Genomic DNA, 12,574 nt, shown 5'->3' on the forward strand with positions numbered 1-12,574 from the left:
TTGTATTTACATCTAACTTCATTAATACATAACCTCACCAAATTTGATTCATTCAAATAAACGGTTGCCCTTCATTTATAACTTCTTCTTCTATCTCAACCCCTCCTTGAATCATTATCGCTTACATTTTCTTTTCCATCACATTTAATTTAATACTCATAAAAATAAATAACATATATTATTATTATTATTTTTTTCAGGGTTTTGTTCAAAGTTTATCTATTTGGAAAAGATTTCTTCTTTTCTACTCCTGAATATTTTGTTCTCTTCTCCACAGCTGAAGTGGGATCTCACAATTCATCCCACTCGAGGCCCATGTCTTCGTTAGCACTCGTTCTTCTCTCAAATCGATGTGAGGTATCTTAATCTTTATTATCATTTTGAACTACTTTTAATCCTCGATTGAAATTATCATAATATATAAACGGTTGAATGAAAGTCCTATCGGTTAATTTAAGGAATGATCATGCCTTTATAATCAATGAAAAGCCCAAAGAAAAGCCCTGAAAACTTATGGTCACATGGACAATATCAGGAGAGTAGTATTCAACTAACAGGGTATCGGAGCCAAGTAATTAAGTTATAATCCTATTTTTAGATGGAAACCAAAAAAAATATGAGAAATAAGAGGAGTAAATTAGGAGGGTTTACATGCGTGAGATTGTGCGAAGCGTGTGGGTGGAGATTGTGCGAAGCGTGTGGGTGGAGATTGGTGGCCCCACAGTGATACTAGTGGATAAGATTGAAGGAGAAGAACCATCCTCTAACTTCAACGATTACTCTGCCCGTATCCACTTCAACTCCTTCAACGATTACGTTGCCATGTCCCTCAACGCTCTGGTTCGACTCCCCCTTTCGACTTCCAAGCTACACGAAGATGCGCTGCTCCGCCACTCGCTCTTCTCGACGAGGACGATGCAGAAGCCTGAGCGGAGGAATCGCCACGCTTTTGTGGTCGAAGCGAAAGGCAAGAAAGGGATGCAAGCTCGTCGGTTTCAAAGGGCTGCGCCTCCCCCGCTACCCAAGATTGAAGACGATGGAAACCCTAAATTCGTTATCTTCATCCGTATGGCCAATGTTTGTTCTCTATCCTTTTTACTTTTCAGCTCCGGTTGTTTCTATCGATTCATATTTATTTTGCCTCTCTGGAATTGGTGCTGAGAATGGCGTGAGATTTGGAGTCGCTCTCAATTATATATAAATTGTATACTGTGTTCTTGGCCACTCATTGAATTGATTACATTCTAAATTATCTTGAAATATGGCATCAAGAGTAGTAGCTCATTATTAACTCAAAATCTGAAAAGGGTGAAGTTCGTGAAGTTCAATATATTGCACACAATTATTGGAAATATCATCCATAACATCGTCCCTTTTACGTTGATCACGCAGGTTTATCTATGGTACCCCTTGAGTCTTATAAATGGTGGCACAACCGCCAAAATCATGGTTGCAGCAAAAGATAATTTTCTTGGGAAATATATCTACAAAGACACTCTGGCTAGGAATCTTGCTGCTGTTATATACCGTGTAAGCTTTAATTTTCATCCATATTTTGCTCCATTATCCTGTTCTTTACGTCTTGTATTAAGCCGCCTGTGCCCTTCCAAATAAAATGAGTTAAAGTTAAACCTTTTAATTTCAATGGTGAATAGAATGATATTGTTCTTGTTAAAACTTTGTATTGGTGATAAAAGGAACATTAAAGCTTGTACTTTGATAAGAGAGTGCTTTTAAAAGAGATAAAGAAGGGAAGGAACAGTGCATTATGTTGATATCAGCACGTACGAGATTGCTGGATGTTTGAGAGCTCTCGTCGGTTTGGAGAAAGTTGCAATCCATAGGATTTACAATTTGTCTGAATTAACGTTGATTGTGTTAATATAGGAATTGATTGCCACAATTTCTATCTATTGAGAAAACAGTTAATTCTACACTTTCTTGTCATTTTGTTTTTGCAAAATTACTCAATTCTCAAGCCTAGAACGACAATTGATTCTAAACACTCTTTAAGATACTAACAGTCGATCTACCAATGAACAGGATGAAAAGGAGATACAGAAGACAGCATTTAAACAGTTCCGCGTGTTGCGGTCAGCAACAGAATTCAGATATGGCTACAAGATTGTTGTAATGTTTCCAAACCTTTCTTTATGATTCATGAGAACAATATTTTATATTCTACTTCGGAATGGATGAACAACAATTTGTTGTCGTAATGTTAATTATATACTTTCATGCAGGAAAATGGCAATGTGAGATCCGCACTGTCTACCACAGATGTAATTGAGGTAAGAATGGATTATTTGTTCTCTTCTATTGTTCTTGAGATTTTATAAGGATTGAAAAGGAAAATCCTTGAACACCATGTGGTGGTAATCTTTTCCTTTGTAACTTGTTTCGATCGGTGAGATTTGCGACTAGATCAGCTAGTTTACTTACACAGTGTATTTCTCAATCAATCTTAGCTTCCAACACAAGATCAGCTGAAGACGGTTCTCGATAAAGTTAAAGACTTCTTCGGAGATGCAAAGGAATCATTCGGCAAACTCACTACACTAGGTTCACTTGAAGGTGAGGAGTCAGACGAGAACTCGGCGGAGAAGACCAAGTGAGTATTATTTCGTAGTACTTCTCTTCGCTTTTCTGCCATGGACATTAAGAGAGAATATTGCAGCTCCTTTGCCTTCCCGCTAACAAAGATCCTTACAATTGTTGGGATTTTTAATCTTGAGAAAAGAGTTTCAGAGGGGTAGATTGATTCCTTAATCCACATTTTCAGGGTTAAAACTTGAGGTTAGAGTGGTCGCTTTACTGGAAAGCACCACAGCACGAAGAACATCTTAAACCCGAGGGCATTGAAAGGTATATAGAACGGTGGATAAGCAATGTTTTTTGTATCCAAAACTGTTAGCAGAAAAATTAGGGAGCTTTATACACGGTAATGTACACAAGTTCACCGATGCTTTTTGTTCACAAATCTTGTTTCTCTGACCCAGTGGAAATACACTCTTCATTCTTTCACGTATTGCATTGTCCTTGATTTTGTCTTGTCAGAAACTAAGTTTTCTATATTTTCCCCGAGGAGATGCTGTTAGAATGACCACAAAGTTGACTCGAGTCGTTGACCGTCAATTTAAACAGTTATTTAGTAAATTTAATGCTTATTTGGCTCTGGAAAGGTTTTTGGTTGCTACTTCTATATACCCATATAAAAATCCAAATCCCAATAGTTTGGGAAGGTAATATTCAATCCATTAAGTTAAGGAACTCACTTATTAGAAAAGATATCATTTTCCCCTGCATGCAAGGGTATGTAAATAGCATAATCATGCGATGAATAGGCCTTCATCTATCACTGGATACTCAGTTGGGTCATAGGAATACTCATAGCCAAACCTCATTGCATCATAAAGGTGAGTCGGACCTTCAGTGAAGATGCCTGGATCACCATAATCTGGAAACTCTATAATCTGTTCAAGGTTCTTTGGGTAACAACCATCTTGAATCAAATAGCCCTGCAAATCTTCATCAAAGCTTGAAAAAGGAAACCCACTTCCTAAATCAGTTGAAATGCTGCTAAGATCGATCACATTCTGGTTTTTCACGCCCAATGGAGCTGTAGCAGTTGAAATAGGCTCAAAATGGTCATTGATCTCATCGAAACTCTTAGCCTTGCCAGAAAATGAATCAGTTGTAGCTTTTGGTGGGTTTAGATGGACCATCTGTTGGCTGCAGTCCTCTGAAAATGGAGCCTTACTTTCAATGGAGCTTCCTTTGTCTTTCTCTGTTGCTGACCGTCCAGAACTAATGGACGAAACCGATGGTAGTTGGTTGATTTGAACTTGATGTGGCTTGCTTTCTTGTTTGAGCTTCATCTGTGGAGCTTCAACCCAAGGGTAACATGCTGCTAACTTGCCTTCAGATTCAACAGAGGCAAACGAGTTGTTGAATTTCATGTGGGTACACCGTGTCTTTATCAGTTCAGTAGCAGCAGCTCTTTTTGGCTCTGATGTTTGCTCTTGAACAACCCTTTTCCTATCAGCTTCACAGCCTATGGAATCCACATTCTGAAGAAAGTTATCACCTGAAAAACTGAAGCTGCTATTCGTGACATCGGTTTGTGGCACAACTAACGAGCTACAAACGCTGAAGTTTCCATCTCCATCCTTCAAACTCGAATCGGTCTGTTTCATCCCAACAACAAAGCAAGCTTTTGGATCATTTTCTTTCTGCAGTCGACTCAAATAGAGGCGATACTTCTGCATACACAAAAGAAGTGCTCAGCCAGAAACAGAAGGACATCCCTTTAAGCTAGATCAATAGCAAGAATGAAGGTAGATATCCCAAACCTGCAAATGGCTAGCTACATTTTCCCTTGTTAGCCATGGGACATTCATCAGATCAAGAATCTTCTTAGGGCCAACTTCTGCCAAATTAGACATTAAGAATCATTATCTCGAAAGTTTTAGGAGGGAAAGTTTAAGAGTATTGTATACTTACTGTCAAAGCCTATCTGGTTTACTGCTTCAACAAATTTCTGGTGCAGATCAACCGACCAAACAACTCTGGCTTTCTTTGTAGAACATGTCTCACCAAACTCTTTTTCCTCGTACTTATCAACATCTTTTCTTTTCCTCACTGAAAAGAGCTCCTCTACTCTAAGGAACTGGCTATCATCATACCTATCTGATCCATTTCTAAGGATTTGAAGGCCTTCAAAAACATCATGGCCTTCAATATCTCTTCCCTCTTGAATCTTCTTTCGAAGTACATGCTGCCATATATTCCTAAGTTCTTTCATACGTATTGGCTTTAGAAGATAATCACAAGCCCCATGTTGAACCCCTTTCATTACTCTGCTTGTTTCTCCATCAACTGACATCACTGCATGGAGGAAGACGAACTTATACATAAGAAATGAGGACTCTGCTAAAAAGACAACATTTAATGCATTCAAAACAATCTTGAAGGTAGGGAGGCAGAGAACTGACTGATAACTGGTAGGTCCATTTCTAATCCTACATGCTCGAGGAGTTTAAAACCGTCCATGTCGGGCATGTTTACGTCGCTGATTACGATGTCGTATCCATCTTTTCTCTCCCTTAGCAGGCTTAGAGCCTCCCTTGCCAGGCAACATGTAGTCACTGCAACACAGAGTGTAAGTAAAGTGTTTCAGCCTGGTTTTGAAAAAAGTTCATCTGATTCAACTGAACTAAGCTATAAATGACTCATTTTCAGTTTCACTTCCAAGCTTTAGCTGGAATAGATCTCATAAAAATGATTAACTCAATTCCTTTCTCTGAAAGCCAAAGTGCATCAGCCATGATTGAAAACTCAAGTGAATGAAGAGAGAAAACGTTAACAAAGAAACAAATCTTGGTTTGAATTAAGAAACAGTGTTTAATTACAAAGCAGCAGCAGCAGCAAAATATAGAGCCAGGGAAAGCTCAGTAGAAGAAAACAAGCCTAGATTTTTTCTTTTTTTGAAAAATGGAAGGAAAAGGATAAAGAAACCACAGAACCATATGAGAAACTTTGCAGTTGCAGATGAACTTCTGATTAATCTGCCAAACCAACTTTAAACATGAATGAAAAGCTTTGATTTTATCTGAAGGGGCTGTATCATTTTCACCTCAGTATTGAGAGAAAACAAAACAATTCAGAGCCTCAAAACTTGTAGTAGTACTAACAGCTCAAAATCAAGGAACAAATTAACAGATGGAGAGAGAGAGAGAGAGAGAGAGACTTGTTTTTGTAAATCAACCTTCATAAGAGCACTTTTTGAGCATCTTTTCCAGGATTTTGAGCCATGTTGGATCATCATCAACAACAAGAACACGAAGACCGACAGGAAACACATCGCTTCGAGGCGAAGAGAAGCCATTTTCCATGATGATGGAGCTGTGGAGGAGGATGAGAGAGGAGAAAATGAACAGTAAGTCTGTAACAACAGGTTTCTAGAAAAGAGCCTTAAAATTCTCAGAACTGTCTGGGTTTTAAAAAATGGCCCCAAGTTTACAGAGAGAGGGAAAGAGGAACCAATGAATCCAAGTGCCCAACTGTTCCCTTCAAAAGATTCATAGAATGTTATATATATTTACAAATAAGCAAGAAAAAAAACAGTGAAATGAAATAAGGGAAAGGTAACTCCCTCAGCAGATGCAAGAGGTGAAAGAATACGAGCTGGGAGAGAAAAGGCATCTTTACAAGGGACCTGCTTATATATATATATATATATATATATATATATTAAAAGCATTGAAATGACTATATAATAATGAATCAAAGAGAGTGCAGGAAAAGGAATAAAAGCATTAAAAACAAATGGAAATATATTAGGAAGCATAGGGAGAGGAGCAGTTATAATGAACAGTAGGAGCAACAATCCAACAAATGAAGGTGGGAACCCCTTTTTATCTGCTCAACTTAAATTCCCTTTTGCACATTTGCACTCCAAGTGGGAAATCCAACTTTTCTTTTCTTTTCTTTTCTTTCTTTTCTTTCTTTTTCTTCAAGTCATCTGCAGCAGAGGGACTTTTCCATGTTTGAGTTCAACTATGAACTTCACCATTTTGTTTTCTTCTGTCATTCAACATTTCTTTAACCCAACTTATTATTGAATGTCACCCACTTTTTGTACTTTTATTCTTTACTATATATACAAAATGTCCCTCCATACCTTCCTTGGCTTGCCTGTGACAGCTTATAAGCCTTCTGAAATGCCCTCCACAGATGCCCAAAAGACAATAGCATTGGCAGAAGAATAGCTTCATGGTTTTAAAACGCGTTTGCTAGAGAGAGGTTTCCACACCCTTATAAGGAATGTTTCGTTCCCCTCTCCAACCGGTGTGGGATCTCACAGTACCAAACTCAAAAGTTGATAAACCTATGCATTTTTATATCCTTAACAAGGTTACCATATGTGTCAGTCAAACGTTGAACTCACATTGTACCGACAAGTGTTCGATACGTGTCGAGCATGAAAACGGCAACCAAACTAAAATATTTGTGGTTGTTAGTCCCTAAGTCGTAATTTTGGAGGTGAATCAAAAGCGGGAACAGAGAAGAAGTTGTCTGTTTGTTCTTTTATTGAAACAGAAATGGAGAAAACAGTAGCAGTAAGTTCATAGAGATATAAAGAAGAAAAAAGTTGGTAGTGCAGGCACGTGGAGTCCATTTAAAAGGCAAAGGCAAGGGCAAAGGCAAAGGCAAAGGCAAAGGCAAAGGCAAAGGCAAAGACAAGAAAAGGTTGGGTTCAGAAGAGAAGTGGTGAAATTGGGCAGTACAGCACAGCACAGCACAGAAAGGCACCTGAAGAACACCAACAGTGTTGCATTCAAGATAAGTCAAACGCTGAGAATCCTTCCAACTTTTCTTCCCTTCTCACCATTCTTAGTGATACCCAATTCAAGAAAGTTGAGGAATACTCAAAACTTGGTTCTTATCACAATACTCTTTCAACAACCTCTTAAAATATTAAAAGTGGAAGCTTTTTAAGACAACCCCATTGCTTGCTTTGCTTTGCTTGTCTGTTTGTCAGTGTGGATGCCCAATAACTCTTTAACTTTATATAATTAATTATGTACTTGGGAAAGCTTAATCAAACCTCCTCTCCCCTCACTTCCATGTATTATAATATATTTACTCTTTCTTAACCTTAATTAACTACATAATTAAGCAAAGATTATGGAGATTATCAACAATATCCTTACTAACTTATTAAATATGAACCCAAAAAGATGGAGTGTGTTGAACCCATTGGTTTGTGATTGTTGGGTGTGAGAAGCAAATTGGGAGTAGGGGTTTTGAATTTGATGATGAGATTGGTGTGTTGTGGTCATGATTGTGTTGAATGATTATTGAAACTAATGTTCTTCAAAACCTCTAATCATATCACATTTAAACTAATCTCACTTCCATTACTATTAATTCAATGCGTGAATTATGCAAAAAGCTTATTTATTTATTTATTATTATTTAAACAAAATAAAAAAAAATTATAGAAATTAATTGGGATGTTTATATGATCTAAAATACTTAATTTTGAATTTTTAGAAAATATATATTTTATTAATATTTGAATACACCAAAAAGGAAATGCCCACTAGCAAATTCTGTCTCAAATAAAATATAAATATAGAAAATAATAATTAAAAAATAATAATTAAAATTAGGAAATTTTGAGGATGAACCTTCCTCCAAGTGGATCGGCTTTATATTAGTTTATGTAAAGTTGGAATATGGTTTTGCCTAATGCTCTTCTATCATATGCCCTTACCTCTTTAATTATTCCCTTAATTTTCCCTTTCAAGTTTATATATATATATATATATATATATATATATATATATATATATATATATATATATATATTTGTATTCTACCTTTTTATCCAACTACCTAATAATTAATTAAACACTAGCGGTTGACTAATCGTTCGTAGACCCTTGATTCTTAAGATCCTTACAACAAGCATTGCTACATAATCAAATCATTTGACGATGTGGTCTAATGAGGGTGTGCTTGTTCTCTTGGTCTCGACTTGAGTTTAGAGAAAGGAACTAAGTTGTGGTGTGGAGATATGTTATGTAGATGACATTTATGGTGTTCGAGTTGCACAAGGGTCTTGGCATGCTTCCCTTGAAAGAAGCATAATCATAACGTTGACTATACGTGTGGATAACGAGACCACCTTCACAACCTTCTCCCAAATACTCTATTATACTAATGATGTATGAATGTACTTTCTTTCGGCTTTTACGTTGTATATAAGTGGACGACTAGTCTCCTACTTAACGAACGAAAAGTGCAACTAAAAATCGTGATTTACTTGTAAACCATTTCATTAAGGAGCAAGTTTTGGACACCGAACTCAGTGTTTACATTTGACGGTCGGCTATGAAGGGATCTGTACAGAAATTGGTTTAGTTTGGTCAAATCAAGTATTCATAATAAACTAAGAAAAGGGCGTCTGGATATTCCTTTGGCAGGCTGCTTATATAGAGATAGAACCGCGACAGATCTTCCTTGGAGACTTTTTCAGTGTCAACCACATCTTCACTGCAAGTTAGCACCCACAAATCCTCTGATTTGATCCTCTTCAAGCTCCCCCGACAAAACGGGCACGACTCCGATCTCGTGTTCCTACAAATCATTCACAAGCAAAGACATTAACGCAGTCGAACCCAGAGCCCGATCATGATGATCTAGGAAGGTTTGTATGTATGTAGTTACCAATTGTGGTAGCATTTGATGCACATTGAATGGCAGCAGTTTGGCAACACCATTTTTGTGGAAGCTTCTAAGCAAATCCCACATTCTTCTTCTCTCTCTACATCACCATTGGAGAGCTTTCCATCTCCTTCGACTCCCACACGCTTCTCTTTAGCGTTATCCAACTCCTTAGCGCTCGCTTGGAGCCGTTGAAGCGATGGCAATATCACAGCTGAAGTAGCACGTTTGTTGGACTCAAAACAAGCTCATATACTCAAACTCATACAATATCAATACCACAATAGACCAAGCCTAATATATTGAACACAAGGCATAATGTGAGATCCCACGTCGGTTGAAGAGGGGAACGAAACATTTCTTGTAAGAATGTGGAAACCTCTTCGTATCAGTCGCGTTTTAAAAACCTTAAAGCAGTCGTGTTTTAAAAATCTGAAAGGAAAGTTCATGCTCCTACAATCATGGATGTGTGTGAAGTGTTAGAGGTGCTAGAACAGGTTTGTGCACGGGATTAGAGAAGTGTTTGGGAAACAAAACTCCAAAACAGAGTGTTTGAAGGCAAGAAAATGTACCATAAAAATCTTTGAGAGTGGCCTTTCTTCCATGGGCTGATAGGTTGGGTCTTCCATCTGTGTAAACCTGAACAACATCATTTGACAGAACAAACTAAGACACATAAACATGAAAAACAAAGCCACATTAAACAAGTGAAGAAAGGAGAGACGCGCCTTGTAAACAAGTATGTGGAAGAAATTTAGGTATCTGGGAAGAACACATGTGCAAGAACAATCCACCCATTGCATCAAAAACAGAAACAGTGGAGCTAATTGACTGTAAACCAATTTCATTTGGAGATATGAACCATGTTTGGCTCTTGGAATTGCAACAGCCCTGCAAACCCACCATAATTTCCCACCATAATTTCATCAAAACCACTAAACCGATGGAAATTTGTATGAACTGGGAAGATACAAATGAAAAAAGTGACAAGGGAAAAGGGATACTCACAGAGCATTGGCGCGATTTACATCTTCTTCGAGGACTTTCAGAGAATCCTTACAAGAAGACCTCGATAGCCGATAATACATAATCCCACAACTTCGAAACCCCCAAAAATAATATACCCACCAAATTATTTTCTTCAAGAACGTGTTTACTTACAGAACACCCAGAAGAGAAATTTGGTGGTAATTGATTAGTAGAAGAAGAAGAAGAAGAAGAAGAAGAAGAAGAAGAAGAAGAAGAAGAAGACGAAGAAGAAGAAGAAGAGTGTCGTTTCACTCCTCCGGCGATTACCGATAAGGAAGGGACAGCGGCGTCTGAGAAAGCGATGCTTTCTTCCTCCTTTTCCCAATTTATGTGTAAAATGTCAAAATTGTTGTTTATGTTTCCACTACCCAATTCAACACGAGCAGTTGGTTTCCCCTTTTTCAAAATTACTCCAAAAACCATCATTTTCATTAATTATGTTTCCTTCCTGAATTAAACTCTCATTAATCACAAATTAAGTCTGTTTTAGTAATAATTCAATTCAAACTATACACACTAGCTTGTCTCATCTCACCTTTTTAATAAACTCTTTGGGTCCCATTCCAAGTTTACTTTTCTTCTTTTAAATAACTAAACCATCAAATATTGAAGAATTGAAGTACGGAGAGGAGGAGGCGCCGGTGGGATTTTGTTTAACCAATTGGTTGGGCAGTGGAAAAGCTTTAATTTTGAGGGAGTTTGCTCATCTACTTCACCGACCCATCATCCGTTTTCATAAATCAAACTCTCTAAACCCTTTAAAACCCAAGTTTCTACGCCCAAAATCTTCCCCATTCAAACATGGAGGAGCTTCATTGCATTGAGCACCTTAAATCCCAGCCCTTCTGGGTTTGCTTCCTCTTCGCATTGGGTTCTCTCTCCGCTCTCAAACTCTCGGTAATCCTTCTGAAATGGATCTATGTCAATTTCCTCCGACCCCCAAAGAACCTCAAGAGATACGGCTCCTGGGCGCTCGTCACAGGACCCACTGATGGAATCGGCAAGGGTTTTGCCTTTCAATTGGCTCGCAAAGGCCTCAATCTGATTTTGGTGGGTCGGAACCCTGAGAAACTCAAGGACGTTTCCGATTCAATCCTCGCTAAATACGGCAGCATCCAAGTAAAGAACGTCGTCGTTGATTTCTCCGGCGATGTTTCAGAAGGGATTAAGAGGATGAGTGAAGCTATTGAAGGGTTGGATGTTGGTGTTTTGATAAACAACGTGGGGGTTTCGTATCCGTACGGGAGGTTTTTTCACGAGGTGGATGAGGAGCTTCTGAAGAACTTAATCAAGGTCAATGTGGAAGGCACCACGAAGGTGACTCAAGCTGTTTTGCCTGTAATGTTGAAGAGGAAGAGAGGCGCCATAGTTAATATTGGTTCTGGTGCTGCCATTGTCATTCCTTCAGATCCCTTATATGCTGTCTATGCCGCCACCAAAGCGTAAGACTCCTCCATGAAGCTATGTATAATTCCTTTACAATATGTTGGCTGTTGCTGGAAGATCTGAGTATTGCAATTTCAGGTACATTGATCAATTTTCAAGGTGTTTATATGTGGAGTACAAGAAGAGTGGAATAGATGTGCAATGCCAGGTAAAAATTAGTATCCTGCCAACCAGTCTGAAACAATGTTTTTAAAAAAGCACTTTTTGAGCTGTATCTTGTGGTCGATGCAGGTTCCTTTATATGTTGCTACTAAGATGGCATCAATTCGGAGATCGTCCTTCTTCGTTCCCTCGACCGATGGATACGCAGCTGCAGCTCTTCGGTGGATCGGGTATGAGCCTCGCTGCACACCATATTGGCCTCATCAACTTCTCTGGGGTTTGGCGTACTCGTTGCCGGAGTCTGTTGTCGATGGTTGGTGCCTGAAGTTTTGCCTTGGCATCAGAAAGAGAGGACAACTCAAAGACTCCATGAAGAAAGAGTAGGAAGACGCTTAGTTCTAATTTGTGGAGAACAAAGAACCTTTCCCCTTTCCCCTTCCCCCTTCCCCCTTCCCCCTAGTGTCAGTTGAAATTTGGACTAGAAGCATGCTAGATTTGAATGTCTCGAGTTTTTTTCTTCTTTGATGACCTTTCAGTATATTTCTAAAATATATTCTTCCTGTGAAAGGAAAAAAGAACAAAGATAATGGATGTGCTCCATTTGATTCTTCTTATCCAGGAAATTTGCTTTAAATAGTGTTTGAAGAAATATATATCCATTTTAAAACTAAGAAGCAAAGTTTTAAAGACTCGATGAATCACTTATAAAATGCCCGGCTCGGCTGCTACGTCAAGCCTTCCCACCCCATTCTGGTAGGAAGGA

General features: G+C 38.4%; 4 protein-coding genes across 6 annotated transcripts; 2 read left to right on the forward strand and 2 right to left on the reverse strand.

Annotated features, from left to right (window-relative positions):
- The first annotated feature begins 767 nt into the window (after positions 1–767).
- LOC111799148 (protein HHL1, chloroplastic) lies at positions 768–3,024 on the forward strand. 2 transcript variants are annotated; one of them, XM_023682564.2, is made up of 6 exons: positions 768–1,077; positions 1,393–1,530; positions 2,044–2,130; positions 2,244–2,291; positions 2,469–2,611; positions 2,783–3,024. In XM_023682564.2, the coding sequence occupies exons 1-6, from the start codon at positions 823–825 to the stop codon at positions 2,793–2,795; spliced, it is 684 nt and encodes a 227-aa protein (XP_023538332.2). In that variant the 5' UTR covers positions 768–822; the 3' UTR covers positions 2,796–3,024. The 2 variants fall into 2 exon arrangements, with proteins under 2 accessions (XP_023538332.2, XP_086981772.1); XM_087125646.1 differs by lacking the exon at positions 2,783–3,024 and having other exon boundaries at positions 2,469–2,615.
- Positions 3,025–3,214: 190 nt separating this feature from the next.
- On the reverse strand, positions 3,215–6,235 carry LOC111799146 (two-component response regulator ARR11). 2 transcript variants are annotated; one of them, XM_023682562.2, is made up of 5 exons: positions 5,768–6,235; positions 4,995–5,147; positions 4,504–4,887; positions 4,353–4,429; positions 3,215–4,262 (listed from the first exon to the last, which is right to left on the reverse strand). In XM_023682562.2, exons 1-5 carry the CDS (start codon positions 5,892–5,894, stop codon positions 3,330–3,332), a joined length of 1,674 nt encoding a protein of 557 aa, XP_023538330.1. In that variant the 5' UTR covers positions 5,895–6,235; the 3' UTR covers positions 3,215–3,329. The 2 variants fall into 2 exon arrangements, with proteins under 2 accessions (XP_023538330.1, XP_023538331.1); XM_023682563.2 differs by having other exon boundaries at positions 5,750–5,888.
- A 2,581-nt stretch (positions 6,236–8,816) lies between these two features.
- On the reverse strand, positions 8,817–10,647 carry LOC111798063 (E3 ubiquitin-protein ligase AIRP2). Its single transcript, XM_023681017.2, has 5 exons — positions 10,243–10,647; positions 9,963–10,125; positions 9,807–9,873; positions 9,238–9,448; positions 8,817–9,147 (listed from the first exon to the last, which is right to left on the reverse strand). Exons 1-5 carry the CDS (start codon positions 10,320–10,322, stop codon positions 8,937–8,939), a joined length of 732 nt encoding a protein of 243 aa, XP_023536785.1. The 5' UTR covers positions 10,323–10,647; the 3' UTR covers positions 8,817–8,936.
- A 221-nt stretch (positions 10,648–10,868) lies between these two features.
- Positions 10,869–12,445, forward strand: LOC111798062 (very-long-chain 3-oxoacyl-CoA reductase 1). The gene is made up of 3 exons (XM_023681016.2): positions 10,869–11,705; positions 11,788–11,857; positions 11,941–12,445. The coding sequence occupies exons 1-3, from the start codon at positions 11,065–11,067 to the stop codon at positions 12,193–12,195; spliced, it is 966 nt and encodes a 321-aa protein (XP_023536784.1). The 5' UTR covers positions 10,869–11,064; the 3' UTR covers positions 12,196–12,445.
- The last annotated feature ends 129 nt before the right edge of the window (positions 12,446–12,574 follow it).

The sequence above is a fragment of the Cucurbita pepo genome, chromosome 7 (assembly GCF_057944985.1).
Source record: "Cucurbita pepo subsp. pepo isolate OVF chromosome 7, ASM5794498v1, whole genome shotgun sequence".
NCBI classification, from domain to species: Eukaryota; Viridiplantae; Streptophyta; class Magnoliopsida; order Cucurbitales; family Cucurbitaceae; genus Cucurbita; species Cucurbita pepo.